The sequence below is a fragment of the Linderina pennispora genome (assembly GCF_002104995.1).
Source record: "Linderina pennispora strain ATCC 12442 chromosome Unknown DL89scaffold_8, whole genome shotgun sequence".
NCBI classification, from domain to species: domain Eukaryota; kingdom Fungi; phylum Kickxellomycota; class Kickxellomycetes; order Kickxellales; family Kickxellaceae; genus Linderina; species Linderina pennispora.
Window position 1 is genome coordinate 156029 of NW_024468256.1, and position 23067 is coordinate 179095.

General features: G+C 56.8%; 11 protein-coding genes across 11 annotated transcripts; 6 read left to right on the forward strand and 5 right to left on the reverse strand.

Moving 5' to 3' along the window:
- The first annotated feature begins 6 nt into the window (after positions 1-6).
- On the forward strand, positions 7-1275 carry DL89DRAFT_268024 (uncharacterized protein). Its single transcript, XM_040887762.1, has one exon. The coding sequence runs from the start codon at positions 14-16 to the stop codon at positions 1151-1153; it is 1140 nt and encodes a 379-aa protein (XP_040742713.1). The 5' UTR covers positions 7-13; the 3' UTR covers positions 1154-1275.
- Positions 1206-1890, reverse strand: DL89DRAFT_268026 (uncharacterized protein). Its single transcript, XM_040887763.1, has one exon. It carries the CDS (start codon positions 1556-1558, stop codon positions 1277-1279), a length of 282 nt encoding a protein of 93 aa, XP_040742714.1. The 5' UTR covers positions 1559-1890; the 3' UTR covers positions 1206-1276.
- DL89DRAFT_169056 (electron transfer flavo protein, beta subunit) lies at positions 1409-2635 on the reverse strand. The gene has a single exon (XM_040883764.1). It carries the CDS (start codon positions 2426-2428, stop codon positions 1664-1666), a length of 765 nt encoding a protein of 254 aa, XP_040742715.1. The 5' UTR covers positions 2429-2635; the 3' UTR covers positions 1409-1663.
- A 9-nt stretch (positions 2636-2644) lies between these two features.
- DL89DRAFT_284342 (S-adenosyl-L-methionine-dependent methyltransferase) lies at positions 2645-5034 on the reverse strand. Its single transcript, XM_040889778.1, has one exon. The coding sequence runs from the start codon at positions 5008-5010 to the stop codon at positions 2686-2688; it is 2325 nt and encodes a 774-aa protein (XP_040742716.1). The 5' UTR covers positions 5011-5034; the 3' UTR covers positions 2645-2685.
- A 49-nt stretch (positions 5035-5083) lies between these two features.
- DL89DRAFT_169099 (ras family protein) lies at positions 5084-6092 on the forward strand. The gene is made up of 2 exons (XM_040883765.1): positions 5084-5366; positions 5451-6092. Exons 1-2 carry the CDS (start codon positions 5312-5314, stop codon positions 6008-6010), a joined length of 615 nt encoding a protein of 204 aa, XP_040742717.1. The 5' UTR covers positions 5084-5311; the 3' UTR covers positions 6011-6092.
- Positions 6093-6143: 51 nt separating this feature from the next.
- DL89DRAFT_323162 (chord-domain-containing protein) lies at positions 6144-7011 on the forward strand (the record flags this gene model as incomplete). The annotated part of the gene is made up of 2 exons (XM_040891376.1): positions 6144-6305; positions 6352-7011. Exons 1-2 carry the CDS (start codon positions 6171-6173, stop codon positions 7009-7011), a joined length of 795 nt encoding a protein of 264 aa, XP_040742718.1. The 5' UTR covers positions 6144-6170.
- Positions 7012-7067: 56 nt separating this feature from the next.
- On the reverse strand, positions 7068-11855 carry DL89DRAFT_323163 (uncharacterized protein; the record flags this gene model as incomplete). Its single annotated transcript, XM_040891377.1, has 9 exons — positions 7068-7407; positions 7466-7725; positions 7763-8080; positions 8194-8216; positions 8240-8403; positions 8692-8912; positions 8959-9177; positions 9233-10402; positions 10473-11855. 9 exons carry the CDS (start codon positions 11853-11855, stop codon positions 7095-7097), a joined length of 4071 nt encoding a protein of 1356 aa, XP_040742719.1. The 3' UTR covers positions 7068-7094.
- A 302-nt stretch (positions 11856-12157) lies between these two features.
- DL89DRAFT_284346 (uncharacterized protein) lies at positions 12158-13018 on the forward strand (the record flags this gene model as incomplete). The annotated part of the gene is given in 3 exon segments (XM_040889779.1): positions 12158-12288; positions 12432-12612; positions 12632-13018. 3 exon segments carry the CDS (start codon positions 12197-12199, stop codon positions 13016-13018), a joined length of 660 nt encoding a protein of 219 aa, XP_040742720.1. The 5' UTR covers positions 12158-12196.
- A 4845-nt stretch (positions 13019-17863) lies between these two features.
- On the reverse strand, positions 17864-19787 carry DL89DRAFT_268029 (uncharacterized protein; the record flags this gene model as incomplete). Its single annotated transcript, XM_040887764.1, is given in 11 exon segments — positions 17864-18119; positions 18190-18212; positions 18245-18441; positions 18467-18608; positions 18658-18805; positions 18861-19109; positions 19208-19253; positions 19292-19559; positions 19584-19603; positions 19623-19659; positions 19781-19787. The coding sequence occupies 11 exon segments, from the start codon at positions 19785-19787 to the stop codon at positions 17907-17909; spliced, it is 1350 nt and encodes a 449-aa protein (XP_040742721.1). The 3' UTR covers positions 17864-17906.
- A 135-nt stretch (positions 19788-19922) lies between these two features.
- DL89DRAFT_268030 (ribosomal protein S26e) lies at positions 19923-20707 on the forward strand. Its single transcript, XM_040887765.1, has one exon. It carries the CDS (start codon positions 20387-20389, stop codon positions 20633-20635), a length of 249 nt encoding a protein of 82 aa, XP_040742722.1. The 5' UTR covers positions 19923-20386; the 3' UTR covers positions 20636-20707.
- Positions 20708-21632: 925 nt separating this feature from the next.
- Positions 21633-22365, forward strand: DL89DRAFT_268033 (uncharacterized protein). Its single transcript, XM_040887766.1, is given in 2 exon segments — positions 21633-21943; positions 21963-22365. 2 exon segments carry the CDS (start codon positions 21736-21738, stop codon positions 22313-22315), a joined length of 561 nt encoding a protein of 186 aa, XP_040742723.1. The 5' UTR covers positions 21633-21735; the 3' UTR covers positions 22316-22365.
- The last annotated feature ends 702 nt before the right edge of the window (positions 22366-23067 follow it).

The window sequence follows — 23067 nt, forward strand, 5'->3', positions numbered from 1 at the left end:
AACAACAAAAAAAATGTACAGCAGCAACAAGAGCTCAATGTCGCCTGAAATGCGTCTGGCGCCACTACACCACCACTCGCAGAGCGCAGTAGCGGCATCGGAATGTCCGGCCGAAGGTTGTGGGGGACCAGTACAGCTACCGTCGCTGAGCGCGCTCGGAATAGCCGACAAGCTGCCGGTTACGGACAGCCAAGCGGGCGAGGCGAATTCGTTCGTGGTGACTGGGGCAGCGGCAGCGGCCTCCAAGCGGTGCCTGTGGTCGACGTGCACGCAGATATTCGGGACGCTGGACGAGCTGGTCCGGCATCTGTACAAGCTGCATGTGGCGACGAACCGGTCCAGCGCGATCGCGGACCTGCAGGCGTCGTTCCTGTGCAAATGGCGCGCATGCACAGCACACGCATCGGACACGGATGCGCTGATCACGCACGTCTGCCAGGAGCACCTGGAGGCAGGGCGGATCCTGCATAGGTGCGGGTGGCAGCAGTGCGGGCGGCAGTTCGACACGATAGCGCAGCTGACGGAGCACATAACCACGGAGCATGTGGGCAGTGGCCATAGCCTGTACGTGTGCATGTGGGACGGGTGCGAGCGCCAGGGGCGGGCGTTTGCGCAGCGGCAGCGGGCGCTGCGGCATATCCAGACGCACACGGGCGCCAAGCCGTTTGGCTGCTCGGTGTGCCACAAGCGGTTCAGCGAGCAGCACATCATGCAGCAGCATCTGCGCGTGCATACGGGCGAGAAGCCGTTCAAGTGCGACCAGGACAAGTGCGGCAAGCAGTTCGCCGTGTCGTCGGCGCTGACCATCCATAGAAGGACGCATACCGGCGAGCGCCCGTATGCGTGTCGGTTTGCCGGCTGCGAGCGCCGGTTCGCCGAGTCGTCCAATCTCACAAAGCACATGCGCATACATACCGGCGAGCGCCCGTTCAAGTGCCCCGAGACGTCGTGCGGCAAGACCTTCTCCCGGCCCGACCAGGTCGCCCGCCACCAGCGCATGCATAGCGGCGACAAGCCGTTTGTCTGCCAGGCCGAGCGCTGCAATAAGAAGTTTGCGTCGCCGGCCACCCGCCTCAACCACATGAGGTCGCTGCATCCGCCTGGTCTGCAGGCTGACGAGCCCGCGCCCAAGCTGCCACGGACCGACAGCTGATCCGCTTTGGTCTATGGCGAGTCCCGGACGGAAAAAAAAAAAGAAGCGTGAGCTCGTACTGTACACAAATAGGCGTTGGTCCTATTTTTTCTATACTTTCTTTTGCACATAAAATTCTACCACCTATTGAGCCTTCTGCATGCGCTCGAACTCGGCCTGCTGCCGGTCGTCCTCCTTGAGCCGATCCCACTTCTCCTGGACCTTGGTACGCCGGGCGCGCGCCTCGATCAGCTGCTTCTTGCGGCGCACCTCGAACTCGGCACCGAGACAGGCGTTCAGCGCCTCGCTGAGCGCATTGCATTTGCCAAAGAACTTGGCAAACCGGTGGTCGGCATGGCAGTTCATCAGGCGGTTGACCAGGTCCACGCACCCAGGGTTCAAATGGTCTGCCAGCTGAGGATGCATTATGAAATTTACCTAAATAGCGATAAGCAAAAAGAGGGGAAAAAGGGGGTGGAAAAAGGATGTATTTTTTCCTTGTGAAATAGAAAGTGATATCCCTCCCCAGCTTTACAGCACATTGGCCTCGGTGCGGAGCTTGCTCAGCAGCTCGTCGACGCTCTCAACGATCTTGCCGCCCTGGCGCTTCGGCGGCTCAGTGACCTTGATAGTCTGCAGCCTGGGGGCAACCTCGACGCCGAGGTCCGCGGGCGAGACAGTCTTGAGCGGCTTCTTCTTCGCCTTCATGATGTTGGGCAGCGACGCGTACCGCGGCTCATTCAGGCGCAAATCCGTCGTCACCACCGCCGGCAGCTCCGCCTTGACCGTCTCCAGGCCGCCGTCCACCTCGCGCACAACCTCCAAGGCACCGCCATCCACCGTGACCTTGCTTGCAAACGTCGCCTGCGGCCATCCCAGCAGTCCCGCCAGCATCTGGCCCGTCTGGTTCGCATCATCGTCAATCGCCTGCTTGCCCAGGATCACCAGGTCCGGCTTCTCCTCCGCCGCCACCTTGCTCAGCAGCTTCGCCACCGACAGCGGCTCCAGCGCCGAATCCGTCTTCACGTGGATCGCCCGGTCCGCGCCCATCGCCAGCGCCGTGCGCAGGGTCTCCGTCGCCTTGGTCGGCCCGCACGAAACCGCGATGATCTCAGACACCAGCTTGCCGTGCTTCTCGCGCAGACGCACCGCCTCCTCCACGGCGATTTCGTCAAACGGGTTCATGCTGTGCTTGACGTTGGTGGTTTCGACGCCGGTCAGCGCCTTGTTCACACGCACCTTGACGGCCGAGTCGACCACGCGCTTGACGCCAACGAGGATTCTGAGGCTGGACATTTGGTTCTATGAATTCTAAAGCAAAAAGAAGGGGGAAATATAACTGGTTTCTGTGACTGATAAAGACAAGAGGGGAAAAGACCTGTTCTTGAACATGCTGCCCGGGCATAGACGCAGTAGAGGGGACCCGGGCATGTGACGACGCATTGGACCAGATAAGAGAACCTCGGAGAAAATGTTTATGCCTGGAGAGTTTATCGCCGGGAACGTGGGTAAAAATGGGCCAGAGCGTATATTCTGTGAGAAAAAATAAATAATTACTCGGTGGTCTCTGCAGCCTCAGCAGTCTCCGTAGCCTCAGCAGCCTCCGTATCCTCAGTAGCCTCAGTAGTCTCAGCAGCCTCAGCAGCCACAACGTTGGAGCGGCGGTTGTTGGACATCTTGTAGCCCAGGTTCTCCTTGCGATCCACAGTCTTGCCCAGGACGCGCTGGATCAGCGACCTAAGCTGATGCTTGTCCATATGAACGCTCAGCGAGGCCTTTCCTCGCCAGCACGGCAGCGCCAGCGCAGCAGTCAGCCTGGTAGCCGGGCCCTCCTCGCCCTGATGCTCCTTGGGGTCGAACCTAACGATAACACTAGACGACACCGGCACCTGCTCGATTTTCTTCTGGGTCTCCTCGCTGAGCAGGTTCAGCAGCGGGTTGATTTCGCTAAGCAGCGTCTTGAGATCAGCAAACCCGGCATCCACGACAAAGCGCTGGTCCAGGTGCGGCAGGACCTGGGGCGTGCCCTCGCAGACAAGGCGGAAGGCGCAGTGGGCATCGCGGACGGCGTTGCGGGAGAACACGCGGATGCCGGTGTTGACGATGCGCAGGCGCTGGCCGGCCAGGTTCATCAGGTGGCGGACCGGCTCCGACACAAAGTAGACGGAGCGGAAGCTGCCCTTTTCGATGCGCGAGAGGAACCCGCGGCGGGACATGGTGGGCGCGATGCCGTAGAAGGAGAGGATCTCCTGCAGCTCGGCTGTGTTTTCGTCCAGGAACACGAACGGGTTCTCCAACAGCGCCGGGTCTGCCCGCGGTTCGTCGGGGAGGTACACGCGCCTGCTGACGCCGGCCTCCTTGGAGTCGGTCTCATCCTTGGATTCGGTCTCGTCGGCCCTGGACTCGGTCTCCTCATTTTCCTCGTCCTTGGACTCGGTCTCGTCAACCTTGGCGCGCTTGGGCTCGGGCTCAGCGCTGTCCCCAGCCTCCGCTTCCTTCGCCTGGGCATCGCCCTCTTCGCGCGCCCGACGCATGGCCTCGGCAAAGGCCTCGGCATCGCGCTCAGCCTTGCGCTTCTCATTGACGGTGATGGGCTTGACCTTCTCGATCACGGCGACAAAGAAGCCGCCGGTGTTCTGCAGATGCGAGTAGATGCGCAGGCAGCGCTCCATGTGCAGCTTCTCCATCTCGTGCTCCGGCAGCGGGAAGAAGCGCGGCGAGTACTTGCGGCGGTTCCTGCCGTGCTCGCCCGCCGGGATATCTTCGAACTTGTCGAACAGCTGGCCGTCCCTGGTCATGACCTTCCAGGTGTTTAGGCCGGGGCGGCGCTTGAGCTCGGGCAACTCACTGCTGACGTCGACCAGCTTCAGCGCGCCCTCAAAGTGATGCAGAACATTGGCCACCACGGCCTCGTTCTCGATTGGATTCAGCGAGCACGTCGAGTAGACCAGCCGGCCGCCAGTCTTGAGCAGGTAGGCCGCGCGCTGCAGAATCTTGGTCTGCACCGGATGCAGGCTGTGGGCGTCGTCGGCGCGCCATTTCTCCCACACCCGCACGTTCTTGCGCGTGGTGCCGTCGCCCGAGCACGGCACATCGCACAGGATCCGGTCAAACTGCACCACATTGCCGTCCTCGTAGATATTCGGGAACCGCTCGCCGCTGTGGTTCGTCACCACCACGCTCGGGCTGTTGAGCCGGCTCACCTGGTGCACCAGCATGCACGCACGCTTGTAGTCCGCGTCATTGGCCACCACCACGCCTGGCGGGCACTCGCCCATAGCGGTGTCCTTGTGCAGCGCCTCGATCAGCTGCGCAGTCTTGGAGCCGGGCGCCGCGCACATATCCAGGACAAAGTGCTCTGGCTGCACGTCCAGGAGAAGCGGCGGCACCATGCTCACGGCCTCCTGCCGGCTGATATTGCCCACCTCGGTTTCGGTCACCAGGAACGAGTGGAATTTGGCCAGCTCCGGCGACTTCTTCAGCGCCACGCGCGGAATCGTGAACTGCCAGCCGAACCGCTCCGGGTACCAGGGCAGGATGTGCGGCGGCTCAATGGCCTCCCCGTCGATGGTCGTTTGCGAGATAAACGGCACGAATTCGCGCTCGATCTGCTCGCGGATGTCCTGTGCTTGCTCGCGCGAGCCCGTGATCCGGAAGCTCGTCGGAAGCACCGTGCGCATCGACTCCATTAGGTCCGGGAACTCGGCTTCGGGCACGATCTGCTGCGCCAGGTAGTACTTGCGGAACGAATCGTTGTCGCGCCGCAGCTCGCTGAAGCTCTTGTAGACGCGGCGCTCGCCATCCACGTGCTGCCCGCCCTGCGCCTTGTTGCTGCCGTTCTTCCACTTGGGGTTCTTTCTTCCCTTGCCGCGAGCCATAGTGTCAAAAATAATGTTTTTTCTTGGGTAGAGATGGAGTGAAAAAAAAGTTTTCCTTGACATCTCGATATTTTTTTTTTGTTTGGTAGGTTTTGTGATTTGTGATCACGGCAGATTGTGATTTAGCCTGCACAAGCCTTCCTGCTGGTGCTGGGCCATGTCAGCAGCTTGCGGAAATTCATGCTCCTCCAGCTAAAAACATACCGGCCAAGGTCACATCACCTCTACTTTTCAATTTTGCAAACACGCATACTACATTTACCGGTTTATTTTTTTTCCATAATGGCTGCTGCTGGACAAGATGGCTCTAACTTCGCTGAAGAAATTCAAGCTGGTGTTCCTGGGCGAGCAGAGCGGTAAGAATAAGCGAGGAGAATGGTCGGCGTGCAGAGAAAGAGGGTGCTTGCCTGTTCCTTAAAATGCCCTTTTACACCTTGTAGTCGGCAAGACGTCGATTATCACTCGGTTCATGTACGATACGTTCGACACGACATACCAGGCGACAATCGGCATTGACTTTTTGTCAAAGACAATGTACCTGGAGGACCGCACGGTGCGGCTGCAGCTGTGGGACACGGCAGGGCAGGAGCGGTTCCGGTCACTGATTCCATCGTACATCCGGGACTCGTCGGTGGCGGTGGTGATATACGACATCACGAGCCACGCGTCGTTTGCGCAGACGAGCAAGTGGATCGAGGACGTGCGGGCGGAGCGCGGCAACGAGGTGGTGATTGTTTTGGTGGGGAACAAGACGGACCTGAACGATAAGCGCCAGGTGTCGACCGAGGAGGGCGAGAAGAAGGCGCGCGATCTGAATGTTATGTTTATGGAGACCAGCGCCAAGGCCGGACATAACGTCAAGGCGCTGTTCAAGAAGATTGCCCAGGCCCTGCCTGGCATGGATGGGGGCGCGCAGGAGCAGGCCAGGGCGTCGATGATTGATGTCACGCTGAACCCGGCTACGCAGAATGGCGCCGATGGGTCGGCGTGTGCGTGCTAATCAGTTTTTTCTTATATGCCAACACTATCACCAATGCCATAAATTGTGCTTATTCATGGTTTCGCACAACAAGTTGAAAGGAGCGACTGGGGGGGACATGAGCCGGGTTCTCTCCTCTTTTTTTTCTCAATTTGCTTTTAGTCTACTTTGAAACGAAGAAATGACTACCTGCACGCGCAACGGCTGCGGCAAGACATACGACGAGGCCACAAACACGGCCATGTCCTGCCAGTACCACACGGGGCAGCCAAAGTTCCACGAGGGCCGGCGCGGGTGGACATGCTGCCCAGCGCGCGTGCTCTCGTTCGACGAGTTCCTGGAGATCCCCGGGTGCACGCTAGGGCCCGCACGCCCACACGCCCAAAAACGACCCCTTCAAGGCCGACCTGACCAAATACGACGACGTGCTGCCGGAGCCGGTCAAGAAAGCTGAAGCAACCCCCGAGAAGGAAGCCGAGAAGGAGCCCGAAAAGGAGCCCGAGCCGGTCATTGAAGAGGACCCGGTAGATGCGGTGGTGCCCGCAGGCGCTACTTGCAAGCGCAGCGGCTGCAACAGAAAATACGATGGCCCGTCTTCGTGCGTGTTCCACCCGGGCCACGCCGTGTTCCACGAGGGCCGCCAGGGCTGGTCGTGCTGCCGCGCACGGGCCACGGGCTTCGACGAGTTCCTGCAAATCCCGGGCTGCACCACCGGCCGCCATTTGTTCATAGGCAAGGCGGAGCAGGCCAAGTGCCGCATGGACTTCTTCCAGAGCAGTGCCAAGCTGGTGGTGTCGGTTTATGCGCGCAAGCTCGACAAGCAGAAAAGCAAGGTGGTGGTAGAAAGGCAGTCGCTTTCCCTGCATGTCGAGTACATGGACGGCAAGGTGTATGACGACGTAATCGAGCTGTTCGCCGAGGTCGACCCGGAAAACTCGACGTTTGAACTGCTGACGACCAAGATCGAGATTTCGCTGGCCAAGGCTGCGCCTGGCGAGTGGCCGCGCCTCGCATCCAAATGAAGCGCAAGGAGCCCGCACAGAGAAAGCATTTTAGACATTTGTAGCAGGTGAAAAAAAAAAAAAAGCCTCATTTATCAACATTGTTACAGGGTGCGCAGGGCAAAAAAGGCCTCGAATTCGTCGAGCAAATGCACGTGGTGCGGCTGGAATGCCCACAACTCGTCCTGCTTGATGTGCTTCAGACGCACGCCGTGGCGGGACTTTGGTGCGCAGCACGGCATGCGGTCGTTCAGCGCCAGCATGCCATTAGGGGAGACCGCAGCCTTTAAGCGCTTGATGAAGCGGACCGCGGGCCAGACCTTTGCAAACTTCATGCCCGTGCACTCCCCGAACACCTGGGCGTCGACCACGCCACCGAACGTAAAAGCACGCGGCGGCGAGCTCCGACGCCCTGAACTGCAGCGCCTCCTGGCAATGCAAAAGCAAGTCGGCGTAATCGCAAGCCACGGCAAACCTATCCCTGCTGAATCCGCACGGAATACTGGCCGGGCACTCGTTCTTCCACCGCAGCACGCCAGCCTGGGTCTCCTTTGAATCTAATAGTGCGGCGCGCTGGAAAAACATGGCCAGGAACTCGTGCAATGTGGGGACGGCCAGGTGCCAGCTGAGCGCAGTCAGGACCGAAATCTCGGCCGCCTTCAGCTGGTCGCGCGTAAACGCGTCTTTGGAGAAATCCGTCAGCTCCGATAATGTCGGCACCCGCTGCTCCTCGGCCTTCATGGCCAAAGAGAGACAGGCTGTGCCAAAGCACTGGCAGCTGGCTGGGCCGGACGTGCAAATCGGTGTTTTTGAGGAACCGGTCCAGATACTGCACCGTCAGATGCAGCGTCTGCCTATGCATGCGATAGTCGGCTGCCACTTCCATCAGCCAGTCGACCAGAATCGGCCGCATGCGCGCCGACAGCTCCGGGTGCCGCATCAGCCCCGACGAAAGCCCCGATGCATGCTTTGCCTCGATCTCCAGAAGCCATGCCAGCAATGGCGTGTATGTCTCTGCCAGCTCCGGCCCGCTCCTCTCCCTTTCCGCGCCCTCTGCCTCGTCCTTGTCCAGCGCCTCGAATATACGCGGCTGGCGAGGACGGTGCAATCAGCGTCAGCTGCGATTCCAGCCCACAGTCAGCGTTCTCCTGATGATGTCTCTATGTCCTCTGATGCCGCATCGTCTGATGGCAATGCCACCACTGTGGCCTCGGACGACAGATCGCCTGTGTAAGGTATGCCCACGTACCAGCCGCCGGCCGTTGCTCTGCTTTTTGCTGCTGCTTTGCCAGTTTGCTGCCATGCGCCTCGTGCATTGACGAGAGTGACGCGTATTTTTTGATCCCGAGCTCTGTGCACCCGCGCTTGATTGCCTTTTTGGCTGTCTCCACGAAGCACCCGTCATGCCGGTCGCTGTCGGTGCGCGCGCGCTTGCGCATATTGTACGGGTGCCGAGGGGCATCCACTGCTGTGTTTTCCTTGTTATGTGAGGGACATTTAGAGAAAGAATATCTATGATGGAGAAGCAAAAAAGAGGGGAGGGTATCCGGTGCAGTTCTCGCAGTTGATATCCAGGGCGTCAACGCGAAAAATTTAAATAAAAAACCCAGACACGACGCGCATTAAAAAAAAACTCCCCACCCCCGCCCAATCACACCGCAGTATCGGGTACGCGTGATCCCGCACGCTCATTGGGCGGACTGGAAGCACCGGAACTGGATCTGGGTGCGGCGCGTGCAGTCGCGCAGAATGTGGTCGACCGTTTCCCAGTGCTCAGGCGACAGCGTCACGCCGTCGCGCTCCACCAGCCGGTCGTCGCCGGTCTCAGGCACCGGCAGTCCCTGCTGGGCTGCCTGCTTGCGGGCCTTGGCCTGGGCACGGCTATACACGGCCCGGACGTACGCGTGCAGCAGGCGGAACGACTCCAGCGCGCGCGGCGTCATGTAGTCGGCCAGCGTGCGGACGGACAAACACCGCCTCCAGCACGCTCTGCAGCATGCCGCCCTCGCTGAACACGTCGACCCGCCGCACGCTCTCCAGCATCTCCTGCAGCAGATCCGCCGCCAGCTTCTCCAGCACGCGGCGCGCGATCGGCTGGTGCTTGACCGTGTGGTGCTCGGCCCCCAGGCCCACCTCGCCGATCATATCCATGACCTCAGCATGCGTGAACACCAGGAACAGCAGCGCCTCGGCCACAGTAGGCCTGCGTGTCCCGTGGCATGGCGTGGGTCGCCCAGCTCACCCCGCCCAGCAGCACCCCGCGCCGCACAATCTGCGCCAGCTGCGCCGACCGCCCGCCCACGTAGAACCCAAACACCAGCTCGTCCAGCCGCTGGAACGGCTTGCCCAGCTGCTGCAGCGACCCGCCCACCTCCAGCTTGAACACATGTCTGATCGCATGCGCATGCAGCAGATCCGGGATCACATATGCCCGGAACGCCGTCAGATTGCACAGCGACGCCAGCAGGAAGAAACTGCGGGTGCTGTGCCGTGCCTTGCTGGGCTCGGTGCTCTGCTTGGCTGCCAGCCGGAACGACTGCCGCCGCCCCTCCCCCGCCACCCCCTGCGGTGACAATGCGCTGCTGACGCTATATGGCAGCGACGCCAGCATGCCTGCCTCTGCCACCGGCTGTGTCTTGAACGCCAGCATGTGCAGCGTGTCCAGGAACCCATACAGCGTGCCAAAGAACGTGTGCTTGACGTGGGCCACCGCCAGGTCGTTCATCTCACGTGCCCGCTCGCCCTGCGCGCGCTGGCCCTCGTCGAATCCCGCGTCAAACTGCTGCTGCGGCGCCCGCCCGCCCTTGCGCGGCTGCAGTGCTGCCACATGCAGCGTCCCCAGCTGCCGGATGATCGTCTGTGCGGTCCGCAGGAACAGCGGCAGCAGCTCTGTGTTTGCAATCGTCTCCGCCAGCTCGGCCGCACTGGCGCCGCGCTCGGTCCGCTCCCGCCGCGCAATGTAGAATGTCGGCCAGTATGCTGTGCCATGGTGCAGCTGCCACGTCTCGTGCTGCCCCATGGCCTGTGCGTCGCGGTCCCACAGCTCGCACAGGAACAGCTCCAGCCCCGCCTTGAGCTGGCTGATCAGATTCGCCAGGATGATTGCTGCCTCGGCCGCCATATCAATCGCCTCGATGTCGTTGGCCGTGTTCACCACAAGCTCCATGATCGCCGTCATGAAATGCCCCGCCAGCAGTGCGTGCGTCTGTGGCAGCCGCTGCACGGTGCTGCCGATGCTCCCGGGCCGCAGGCTGGCCACGTCCACTGCCTCATCGCTGTCTCCCAGCACCCCCGTCAGCCGCAGCACGTGCTGGCTGTACTTGTTGATCAAGTCCTCCAGCAGCGCATGGCATTTCGTGACTCGGTCCAGGTTCTGCCCCTGCCGCCGCCGCCGGTTCGGCCCCCGCAGCTCCTCCGGGCCGCCGGTACATGTCCTCCATGTACGCTTGGCTGAGCTTCCAAAAGTCCGGCAGGCTGCGCACCAGCGTCTGCGACAGCGTGCGCAGCGTATTGTACATGTGCTTCCACGCGTGGAACTCGACATCGCGCCCATGGCCAAGCACCGGGAAATCTGCAAACGACTCGATCCGCAGTGCCCGCGTCAGCTCGTCTGCGCGCTGCTCGACTGCCGTCTCCACCTCCACGCTGGACTGCCGCCAGTCCTGCCCCCCGCGCTGCCGGAACGACTGCACCACATCGTGCATCTGCCCCACTATCCACTTGTGCTGGTGCTCGAGGAAGAAAGCGACTGGGTCTGTGTCGCCCGGATCAATCTCCAGCAGATGCCGGATCACTGTCTCCTGCTCGCCGTACGCCCGCCACGCCTGGCTCAGGTGCCGGAACAGCGCGTTGCGCAGCTCCACCACGCTCTCCTGCACCTCCTTCCACACATGCTGGAAAATCCGGCTCAGCCCCGTCGCCCCCGACTCGCCCCCCTCCGCGATTGCTCCCTCGGCCGCCGAAGACCCAATGTCGCCGCTGGTCACCGCCTGCAGCAGCTGCCGCCCCTTCTTGTACTCACGCACCGCAATGTCAAACTTGCCCTTGCGCGTGTACTCGATCAGGCTGAACGGCAGGTTGAAGTAGAACTTGTACCGCTCCACCACGCTCAGCGTCGCCCGGATCTTCTCAGCGCGCGCCCGCCGGTCAATGATCGGATTGTAGATCTCGTCTGCCTTCTGCGTTGTGTCCTGCAGCGCCTGCCCGAATGCCCGCGTCCCGTACTCCTGCGCCGAGTTGAGCGACCGCGACTTCATCTCCTCGTACAGCAAGTCGATCTTGTTGCGCGCATCCACGAACCGGTCAAAGTTATTATGCACCAGGATCTTCAGCGCCTCCGAGCCTTGCGACATCGACTCGCGCAGCAGCCGCGCCCCCTGCACCAGATCCGCATACGATGTGTCGCTGTGCACCACCTGCATGAAAGCCCCTGGCGAAAACCCCTTGTGCGACACGCTGAACTTGGCCCGGTACTGCAGGTCCCCCAGCGCCCGTGCGTCGCTCTTGCGCTCTAGCACCTGCGTTACCGACGCGTGTACATGTAGCGGGTCTCTATCACTGATTGCCACCGAATGCGATGTCGCTGCCACTGAGCCGCCGTCGCCAAGCATGCCCGCTCCCTCGTCATCGTCGTCATCGTCATCGTCGTCATCGTAGTCCTCAGTGCTAGCATCGCCTGCCTGCAACCGAGAGTGATGCGAATGACTGCCTTCATTGAGTTCTTCCATTCCGAGCTCATCCTGCCCATCACCGCCCTGTGCCCGCCCTGTGCCATCACCATGGGGCACCACGCTGTCGCCAAATGCCGGGCTCTCGAAATTGTCCAGTCCGTAGTGGTTTAGAATCTCTGCGTCGTCAATCGCCATTCGACAAATGTGCTGAAAATACAAGGAATATTAGTTAAAGGTGCCTTCATGCGGGGCTGCTGGGGAATGTGATGATGACCTGTCACTAGCTCTCCCGCACCACCCCGAACTAATCGCTGCTGATACTAGGCCCCGGATTAGAAGAGCAGTCTAACCCTCCGGAACACTGCTAAAACTCAAACAGCCGTTTCACAGGGAAAAAAAAAGCACTGGCCACGGTGTCCCTTAATCGCAGAGCAGGCGCGTTTGTTGGAGCGCTTGATGGATTTGCCGTAGCAGTGACTGCCAACCAGCCCCGCACCCTCCTCTACTCGTCTCCAACACTGCTATATTCACACCTAATGGACCAGTTCACCAACCGCGACAAATCCGCCATGATCCTGGCGCTGTGGGCCAAGGGATTCAGCGCCAAGGACATCCATGCCGCCCTGGGGTCCATCATACAGAATCAGTCGCCCTCGCTTAACTTTGTCTACGCCGCCTGCCGCCGCTTCAAGGCCGGTGATCTCACACTGGATCCCTGCCGTTCCCGCCGCCACACCAGCCGCACCCACTATCCCGCCTGCCAAACGCCAGCTCACTCCTACCGCTGAGCCCACCACTAAGCCTGCCGCCAAAGCGCCCGCGCACCCCTGCGGCTGAGCCAGTCCTCAAGCCGGAGGCCAAGCCGGAGGCCAAGCTGGAGGCTAAGCCTGCTACCAAGCCTGCTACCAAGCCTGCTACCAAGCCTGTAACTAAGCCCGAGACTAAGCCCGCTGTAAAATCCGCTGTCCAAGTCTGCTGCCAAGCCCGTAGCCAAACCCCAGGTGGAGCCCATGGAGCTGGACGACGACGACAGTAAGGCCAAGCCAGCATCGCACGCCGTGCAGCTGGACCGCGTAGCATTCTGCGAGCGCACCCTGGAGACCTACAAGGGCAAGTCTGCTGACGACATCGTAACGTGCGCCCACACGCAAATCAAGCCAAACTCGATCTCTAAACAGGTCATGTATGTGATTGTGTTTTTCTCGCGCAAGGAAATCATCTACGCCGACTTCACCATTACCGAGGCAAAGTTTGACGCCAACCACTACATTGAGCGCGGCATCAAGCCCATGATTGCCGTCTGGAAGGAGAAGCACCCGAGGACTCAAGCTGGACCGCCTTGTGCTGAACCACGATAACTCGCCTGCATACCGCGCCGAGAAGACCAGGAGCTTTTTGGAAGGGCGCCGGTGTCCCGACGCTGCTGATGCCGGCCAGATCGCGTGACCTCCTGCCCGGCCACTTTTGGCTGGTGCCCGAGATCGAAAAGTCCCTGCGGTACACGTCAGTAGATAACCTCGAGGAGGCAAAGATGGCGTGGATACACGCGCTTGGCAGACTGCAACCTGATGACTTCAAGGAGTGCTTCAGTCTGTGGTTCAAGCGCATGGCCATTGTTGTCGAAAAGAACGGCAAGGCATATTGACCTGTCTCAAAAAAAAAAACTGTCTAATACATCACCCAGCTTCAACCCTTGTATTGCAAGCGGTCTGTGAATCTGCGTATCCTCCCTGCTGGTGGAAATACCGTTTCTCATTTGCTGGTTCAGCGGAAAGCCGGCCAACACGCGCTATTTTTGCAACCTTCCTTGCGGCGCAGTCTATGTCAATCTCATTTATTAGGGTGAAGTCACCCCCCCCCCAATACTTGTCGACTGTTTGCAACTCTCAAACCCTATCCCAGCCTCTCCTTTCCCTTGTAGACACACATGCGCCATCATTCTCCCACCAGCCCCGCGCCAGAATTCATCTCTGCCACTTGGCAGTACTGGTGGCAAATGCACATAGTTGTTGAAACCACGCCATGCATTTTGTCGAATGCACGTAGCCGACATCCATCCCCAACACGCGCCGCACTCTTTGCCATAGACAAAGTAGCGAGGCTATTGCTGCCGTGCCTGCGCAGCTGATACGCAGCTGATACGCAGCAGCTTGCACCAGGGACCTGCTCTTTCTTTTACCACCCGCGGTGCCAGAGTGAGAACCCTTATCTATTGCCAGCAACACAGCTACAATTGCAATTGCAATTGCATGAAGCGTCCGCTTCTAGCACTGTTCATGCATGAAATTTGCCGAGCTGATAGACTCTCTCCACGAATACAGCCTGAAAATTCACAATGTGTTGGCTTGACTCTGGTTTCGTTGAACTCGGAGTGTATCCGTGGGGAAAGACTCTTTTGGAATGGATGAGGCGGATGGACAAAATAGACTCGCCATCTGCTCCCTGGAATAGATAGTGTCAGGTCAATGTATCCTTTTTCGGCGCATGACGTTCAAATACGGTGCCCTCCCTCCCACCCACCTACCTATGCCGTCCTGCTCCGTCGGACTGCATAAAAACTTTCAAGGCTGGTCTGCAGTATTATGCGGGACTGAAATAGAAAAAACGACGGTGTCAACGGGAATGGGGGATGTGCCTGGAAGATTTACTCCACTCTTGTAAGTGATTCTCTAAACCCCCTCTCTCAGAAGGGCAATTCCCAAATACATGCTGTTTGAACGTCCCTCTCCATGCAATTGGGTACCCAGGAGAAAAACGAGCGATAAACGGAGTGCAAACACAGGCTTTGCTGCTCATTGACATCGGATACCGAGCTGTAGGCACTTGGCTCTCTAATCCAAGTCTTCTCATATAAAAAAGACTGCAGACGCCCTGCGATTTCAAAATGAAAGCATCGCTCATCAACCGATAACTCCCTTCCTCTGCTCCCCGCCCCCTGGATACGTGGCATCCTGGTCTTTTTTCCCTAGAATTCCTGTCTACAACCATGATTGATTCCGCATGCGGTGCTAACCGGGAGTGCACCTGCTCGCTGTGCACAAACGGCCGGTCGTGCTGAGAATACCGACATGGATCAAGACCGTCGTCCTCAAGCTTTCCCTACAGCTACATCGGCCTTCCTCTGCTTCGTCTTGATCGAGCAACCAACGCTCCTCGCATGCAATTGTACATACATCCATCGGTCGCGGTGCTCTCCTTCTCTCATCTTCCAAAAATGCAGCCCGAATCTCGCCTGCCCATCAGCTTTGTCTGTCTCCGCCTTTGGCAGCCATTGATTCCTGGCCTTTCTCTTCCTCTTTCTCAGAAACCTGGTCGTCCAAGTCAATATTTTTGAATACATCTAATTTATTCACATCACTCTCGGTGCAAAGCCGCTGTTTATTGCATCAATTGTACGTGTAAGAGTGACATAGACTGGCGTCATGTCGCTCACTTGCGTCAAACCTATCATCAACAATGGCTGTAAGCATCGGGTGTTACAAGAAATCCCAACTCAGTCCTCGGCCGGCATATACTTATGCATATAACTTTTCCTAATATAGTGTCAAGGAGGCGCAGCAACCACAATTGTGCAGGAAAATCCGCTCATAATGCGTGAAAAACGCGGGTCCTGCAGTGTATACAGGCTGCCTGCACCAAGGTGCATAGCTAGCAGCTGGGGGCCTGCGGTGTGCTAAATGCAATAGAATGTCTGTAGCCACCTGTGCCTGTATGCAATCTGGCCTTGACGGCCTTCTGCTGAGACTCAGGCATGTCAGCGGCTAGCAAGCGGCCGTCCACTTGGCAAGCACGCCTTGTTGCTCCAGACTTACTCCCAATTGAACAATTGCGAGCGGGATATTTTGTGCTCAGTTGGTGGCAAACCACCAGCTAGCTGCATATATTGGCAGCCGCTTCCCCCATTGCCTAGCGCCCAGAGAGCACATTTCTGGCCCTCGTGCAGCCATTCTCGGTGACGAAAATCCAACATGAGTGCCTCATACTGACTGAGGAAGAGTACGCAGATTTAATATGACCTTTTTTGGAAAGAGGGATGCTCGACTGACCTGCTCGTTTAACCTCCCCGCGGCCCAACCGCCTATCACGTCCCACGGGGTCCTGCGGAATTGGGCATAAATAGTCGGTAAGCGACAGGGGTTAGGTGGCTTATAGCAAGCGGGTTGCTTCTTTTTGTTGCTGGGCAGCTTTATAATGCTGGCTGTACAAATATTCATGGGTGACAGGCGTGCAACCTGCCAGTTTGCACACCTCCTTGCAGCCTAGCAAGGCAGGCAGTGGCAAGCGCAGTTTTTGCCTTCCTGCAACCCCTCCGAGAGGCAATTGCAGCAGCTGTGCGTAATAATGATCAATGTGGCCTGCACTGCTTCCTAGCAGTCGCCCTTGGTTGGTATTTAGGTATAAGAGTGTACAAATCCTAGGCTACTCAGATCTTCCTGTCATCCTGCTCTTTTCTTCGTCTTTTCCCGACATGTATACCAAGCATAGCGACTACAATCCAGACACCAGCCTCTGCAAGTCTTAACTAAACAAAATATTTTATTGTCTATTTGCACGCGCATCGGTATATTGTACATATCGCTTATACATAGAAACCATGGTCGCCAATGCCACCTGCCATCTTGTTCTACATAACACTGACGAGTGCAGTCGTGAGTGCACATGCGAATTGTGTCGGACCACCCGATAGTTGCTGCACCTAAAAGCCTGTACCAATCGCATCTTAGATAGTTGCCTATATTGACAGCCAACGACAGTGACGGCGTGGAGACTGTCCTTTTTGACCGACAACCCCAAAAAAAAATGGACATGGCACTGGAGCCGTTCCTAAAAATGCTGCATTTCATCCACTGTCAAATAAAACCACTTTACATTCCTCTCGGACCTCACTCTGTCAAATGATCCTATTTGCCGTAATCAGCACAGGGACATGTATACTTACGTATCTGTTATCTGCATCTGCATAGATGCACCGGTGTGATTCCCTCATTGCCTGATGTCATACAGGGCGATCCGATAAATAGCCACCATAGACCATAGGTTCTCATATCGGACCAAAAAGAGCTTGACGTCATTGATCGAGCAAGTGCTGTCGGACATACACCTGCTCTCTACTTGTGCAAGGGGGTGGTGATTTTGCACTATGTGCTGTATGTAAAGCCCTACATAGCCAAATACATACACATTAGGCCATATATGTGATATCTGTGCCCCAGCTGTTGCACATGCATGTGTTTGTTGAAATGCGACAGAAATGTTGTCGTCTTCAACTGATAACGCCATTGCAAGTCATATTTGTGTTTTGTTTTTCATGCAGCACATCCCCATTTAGAAACGGCATTCTCAACCCGTGAATATCCAGGCCCATTCCCGTGAATATCCAGGCCCATTCCCGTTTCTATCCTGGACCATCAATGCAACCCGATGCACATCTTGAGGCGAAGCCGAGTGCCGCCACCTCACCTACGATGCGCCTTGTGCAAACAGAAAATAATCGACCAAATAATGGAAATCTGTCCGTTTGCACTGCTGTAAAAGGCTAAATTATCTGTACGTTGGGGAGGACGGGATTGAAACTTGTGACATGACTGCAGTGGCTGCAGTGCCTAGTCGCCTGCGACAAGCCGTGAGTGTTTCCGAGCACACCAATGCAGCTGCCAGACAGTGGTTAGTTTCACAATGCCAGAAGTGAGGGCAACCTTGCAGTTTAGAAGAAAATACTCTGTGCTTTCTTTTTCTTTTTTTGCTGGCCCGGTGTAAGGTCGCCTCACTCCTTCCTTCAGCTAAGATTACCCCTTGCCCAGTTCCTGGCTGCATCCTCTTCTCCTCCAACTGCAACTGTAACCAGCAATAAACCCCTTGCGCTTTTTCTTAACCCTTCGCACTCTATTTTCAAGCTACGCTAAACTGGCCAGAAAACGACAAGACATGCATTGCACTTGGACTACAAATATGCGCTTCGGATCGTGCTATGGACTTGTCTTGCAGCGGGAATGTACATGCAAAAACTGCCAGCTAGGCCATTTTAGCCTCTAGATTCGAGGCCCATGTCTGCCTCGCTCTCTGCATCCTCAATTTGTTTCTCATCAAGCATTTTTACCAAAAACGCCTCCTGCAATTTCCATCCCGCCCCCCTTCAATAAAATTGCCGACGGCACCTTGTGACATTACAAAAAGCAGCAAATTTTACTCGTATTTGAGGGATAAAGTGATTAACTAACCATATCAAAAATGGATATCTAATATGACTTATTTGGGCGTCTTGCGCGTGCTCGACATGCGGCCAGTGAGTTTCTTGAACTCAAACGGCATCATCGGTGGGCGTGCATAGGCACCGGTGCCAAATGGCGTATACACGCGGATCTTTGCCGACTGGAACCTGCCGGCGATGGCTACCCATCCTATCCCGGCAAAGGCAATGTCGATAGAGGCATTTCTTGGGTGGGTTCCCTCAAACTCGTGCTCAAAAGGCCAACTTGAGCTCTGGGAAATTGCGCAGACGCTCTTCATCGCCGATCGGCGGCTTCAGCACTGTCTGCTCGCCGTTGTTCATTCCTTGCCACCAGCTCATCGGCGCGCTTCGATACGGGTAAAGTGCGGGCGGATACTGGAAAACACTGTGACGTAAATGCGCTCTGCCCCGCCGACCAGATCAATGCGGCCCAGGCCACCAAGCATCATCGACTGGTTACGGTTCAGCAGGAACGTGAACGGCGAGACCCGCTTTTGGCACATGGCCAGCTTCAGCTCCTCGTTGGTCAGGTAGCTGATCGCCGACTTGCTGCTGAACACACCATGGGGTATCGTACAGGTACGATTGTCGGTCTTGGGGCCGCGCACCCTCAATGGGCACTAGTGCCTTGACAAAGTGCTTCAGCGGAACACCGTACAGGCCCATAGTGGTTCCGGGGATATGCGACGAGAGCACGCGGTGTTTGGATCCCACCAATGCTGATGCGCAGCAGCGCGTTGAGCAGCTCAGATTTGCCGACGTTGGCACGGCCGACCATGTAAATGTCCTGGCCTGCACGGCGTCGCTCGGTGATATCAGCAGCCAGCTCACGCACACCCTGGTTCTTTTGCGCTGAGACCAGGTGGATTCCGAGAAGGTTGATGTCCAAATCCTTTGTGAAACGACGCAGCCATGCCTCGATGCGCGCTGGGATGATAGTCCTTGGGCAGCAGATCGGCCTTGTTAGCTACCAGCAGAACCGGGTGCCGCTGTCCAATGTACTGGCCCAAATGCGGGATCAAGCTGCCTGGGATATCAAACAGATCGCACACTACGACCACGATCAGGTTTGACCGGTACTGTAGAAACCGGAGGGCACGTGGATCGGACACGATATCCTGCTTCCAATGGTGGTCGATCTTGTTGTAGTTTTTGAGTGAGTGGCACCGCTGACACACAATCCGGTCGTGGCCCTGCTCGGACTTCCACCGCTTCTTCTCCTTCGACTGCGGCATCAAACGCCTCAGGCTTCGGCAGAATCCCGTTCGGCTTCACCGGTCAGCGCCAGGATCGAGTTTTCCATCTCGCCAGTGAACACCGCTTTGAGCTCGGGGTCATCGAGATTCTCGATCATCTTTTTCGTACTGCTCGTCGCTCATAACGTTGCTGCTGCCATCCAGACTGTTGCACAGGCTTGGGCTTATCTGCCTCTGTGCTCACAGCTGCGATACCCTTGGCCAGGTTGGCCTCGTTCAACTCCTTCCACTTTTCGCTATTCAAGTATCCCGGCGCACCAGGCTTCTCTGTCTGGAAGGCAGCACCGCATGTCGGGCATTGTGGTGCCTTCTTCTTTGCTGCCTGGCGGTAGATCGCGTACGCACGCGACTGATGGCTATGTGCACAGGCCGACAACCCACCCTCTAGGATCCTTGTGGCGATAGCAGTATGTCCTGGTAGCCAAGCTAGAGTGGCACTGCGGGGCGATGCGACTGATCTGTGGCGCTAACCGCCACAGCGTCGGTCGAGCTGACCGAGCGGCACGGGTAAGGACTTGCATTGGCAGTAAATGTATATGCAATTCAGAGAAAGAAAATCCGACGTTGCGCACACAGGTCTTGCTGCCGGTGAGATTTATTTTGCAAAAGCAGGGCCTGCCAAACGCCGCAATCGCGAGCCATGGCAGTGATTCCCCAGATCTTGTGATCAGCAACCAGGTGATCAGATCTCTCGCTAGGGGCTCTTGAACTTGGGCACAGGCTTGAAGTCGACACCCAGCATAGCGAGTGAGGATTCAACCCTTTTTCTTTCGATAAAACGAAAATATTGGAACAATGGTAAGCCTATCGGCGGATTTGTGAGCGGGCAGAGTCGGGCGACGGATGCGCTTTCCTGTAACCAGTATCGGCGAGGCGAATCCATCGGCGTATCCAAAGTGTGCAGGCAGAGAGCGCTGCGGCTGGACGGGAATATTCAAAACCTACTGAATGCAATTGCGCCATGGAGACATTTGGTTGAATTCTGCGCCCCGCCCAATTGGAGGAACTGGAATCGCCCCTCCACGAGTCTTGAATTGGCAAGAATGAAAGTGAGGAGACCACGAAGTGTGCAGAGCCGTCGCGCTAATTCCAGGTCGCACCATGCAATTTGCACCATTGATTTGTAGACCACCAAGCGCAGGAACCACGGACGTAACAAGAAGGGACGCGGACACGTCAAGTTCATCCGCTGCGAGAACTGCTCGCAGGCTTGCCCCAAGGACAAGGCCATCAAGCGCTTCATGGTCCGCAACATGATCGAGGCTGCTGCCCAGCGTGATATGGCTGAGGCTTCGGTCTACGACTCGTACGCCATCCCCAAGCTGTACATCAAGGTCCAGTACTGCGTCGGCTGCGCCATCCATCTGCACATCGTCCGCGTGCGCTCGCGCACTGGCCGCCGCAACCGTGCTCCTCCTCCCCGTGTCCGCTTCAACAAGGACGGCAAGAAGATCACCGCGACCAACACCCCCGCCAAGGCCCAGGCCTAAGCTTGATTGCACTCCAATGTATCGGGTACAGTTGATGTTTAGCTCTTGTTGAGTGTGTTTATCTTTTTATAAATGCCCATCCTCAAACCTGCCTTTGTTCGATGGAAAGAAAACATCATATTTGCACATGTAAAGTAGGGTACTACATGTGTCTGGGCATGAGCGATGTGCTCGTGGGAAGTGCAGTATGCAAGGGCAGAAAATGCTGAAACCTGGTCATATGAGCTACATGGACTATTGACGTAGCCACCAGTAATTGTTTTTCACAAGTGCGGCTGGAAAGGTACCATGCATGTATTCCGCGTCTAGCAGCAACAGCACAGCAGCGGCAGCGGCAGCAGCGGCAGAGTTGGGAGGCACTGCTGGTCAATGTGTCCATTTTTTCTTTCCGCCAGGATCAGTGAAGGGGTTGCTGTTTTTGCTGCGCTCTGCTGCCAACATACTTTTATCGCCATTGCATTTGCTTCTTCTCATAAAGCTACTGGTTTTGTTGCAAGTGAGACTAAACAATTCATATTTCTGAGCACCAATACACTCTTGTCGTTGTCGATCCTGCTTTGTATCTCACGGATTATATTTTGACACATTAGAGTATCCTGCCATCAGGCTGAGGGCAGCAAATATGAACGACACACTAGTCTACAACTACACCCTAGGCAACGACTATCCCCCGCCAGCGCTCCAATACGACCCGGTCCGGTGGATTGCGTACTTGATGGCAGCAATATGCCTTCCGATTGGAGTGCAGGTGGGCATTGTTGGACACAGGACAAATTCGCTGTGGTTGGGCGTCGCGGGAATAGCGTCGGTGCTGATGTTCATATCACTGGTTCTGCGCGGGGCCATGGGGAAAACTGACGCGGATCCATTCAAGATGTACGAGGCCGAGGTGTCGCTGCACCTATGCGCTGGATTCATGCTGACTGGCGTCCTGTTTGTGTTCTCCGCAAAATGGTACAGGAACAAATTATTTAGAAACCCCTCCAGTGCGGGGATTTTCATTAACAGTTGTGAAACCACACAGTTTCTCACATTGCCCAAAACATTTGTGTAGGATCGAGAGCACCGGGCAAAGCGTGCTAGGCATATTCCTCGTGCACATGGGGATTGGATACGGCATCGCAACCACAATATGCGCTAGCATCGGCGTTCCGTTGCTATTTGAGGTAGCCGAGTGGAAGAGGCAGAGCGGGTACAAGCTCATCTCAGTATCCTTGATTCTTTCAATAGTTGCCTGTTGTCTGGCCGGCCTGCTTACGCTGTACCACACAAAGACGCCTGCGCCAAGCACGGATCCCGCGCATCACTGTGGTGTTCGTGCCTGCAGTATTGTCGACAATATGGATATCGTTTATGCTGGCGCGCTTCACCATGCCGATGGATAGTGCCGCAAACACCAGTGAGGCCCTGTTTTACTGTTTTTCCATCCTGCCGGCTATTGTCTTGACTGGGATGTGGGCGGGATCAGCCCAAGATTTCCTCAGTGGGCTTGGCACTCCGCAAAGCCATTCGGACGCGTGCCTGGAGTGCTGCTGCTGCCCGGAACATGACGGCTCCCAGTATTATGAAATGACTGTGGTCAGCGGGAACGCGTGTCACGACGATGCACAGCTGCCCATCAGGTGTACCAAATGCAGACACGAGGCGATGCTCCAGCGCGCCATACGCCGGTACACATGAAAGGCTGGCTTTGGAAGAATGAATGTTTATTTACAAAAAATGTATGCTGCGGTATCAATAGCAGGGAATAATGTAGAAATGCTAGGAGAGGAAAGTCAGCACATGTAGCGCTGGCCGTCGACGCCGCCGTTATAGAACACAGCCCCGTTCATATCGTACACGCCTAGGTCGATAATCTGGCCGTCGGGGGACACGATGACAATGACTCTGCTTGGGTCCTCGCTCGGCGACAGCGGTTCGTCGTCCGGCGCAATGCAAAAGTTGCTGGGCAGGTCGATGACTGAGATCAGAGTCATCCTGCGGATATCCTGTTGCGTATCGCACAGCTCGCTGAACGTCTTTCCAACTAGCTGCGGTGCCCAGAAAGAGACCTAGCTCTTCGTTCGCCATTTTCACCTTGTCTGCCAATGTGGCTGGCTGCACGCTGGTGTTGATGCACAGGCAGCCGGTCTTTTGCTTGCCAACATGATAGGCGTTAAAGGTATCAATCATATTTTTGTAACAGACTAAGGAGGGGTCGGGGAGGAGGAGAAGATTAACTAAGACACCGAGAAAACGGGTGTAATCTGCAAGTGCGGTTTCTGTTTGAGAATGTTTGCTCAGGTGCAAGGAGGCTATAAAGGTGAGAATGCAGTGAGTAGTAGACGGGATTTTTTTTAGAGAAGCATCTGGTCCGGTATATATAGATCCGTGCAAGCACTCTTACCCGAGTAATTTTTCGCCGACCCACCGCTGTGGATTTTCGACTCGGG

Coding starts and splice junctions, on each gene's coding strand:
- DL89DRAFT_268024 (XM_040887762.1), top strand. CDS start 14: ATGTACAGCAGCAACAAGAGCTCAATGTCGCCTGAAATGCGTCTGGCG.
- DL89DRAFT_268026 (XM_040887763.1), bottom strand. CDS start 1,558: ATGCATCCTCAGCTGGCAGACCATTTGAACCCTGGGTGCGTGGACCTG.
- DL89DRAFT_169056 (XM_040883764.1), bottom strand. CDS start 2,428: ATGTCCAGCCTCAGAATCCTCGTTGGCGTCAAGCGCGTGGTCGACTCG.
- DL89DRAFT_284342 (XM_040889778.1), bottom strand. CDS start 5,010: ATGGCTCGCGGCAAGGGAAGAAAGAACCCCAAGTGGAAGAACGGCAGC.
- DL89DRAFT_169099 (XM_040883765.1), top strand. CDS start 5,312: ATGGCTCTAACTTCGCTGAAGAAATTCAAGCTGGTGTTCCTGGGCGAG. Junction 5,367..5,450: donor GTTCCTGGGCGAGCAGAGCG/GTAAGAATAAGC, acceptor TACACCTTGTAG/TCGGCAAGACGTCGATTATC.
- DL89DRAFT_268030 (XM_040887765.1), top strand. CDS start 20,387: ATGGTCCGCAACATGATCGAGGCTGCTGCCCAGCGTGATATGGCTGAG.
- DL89DRAFT_268033 (XM_040887766.1), top strand. CDS start 21,736: ATGGGGATTGGATACGGCATCGCAACCACAATATGCGCTAGCATCGGC.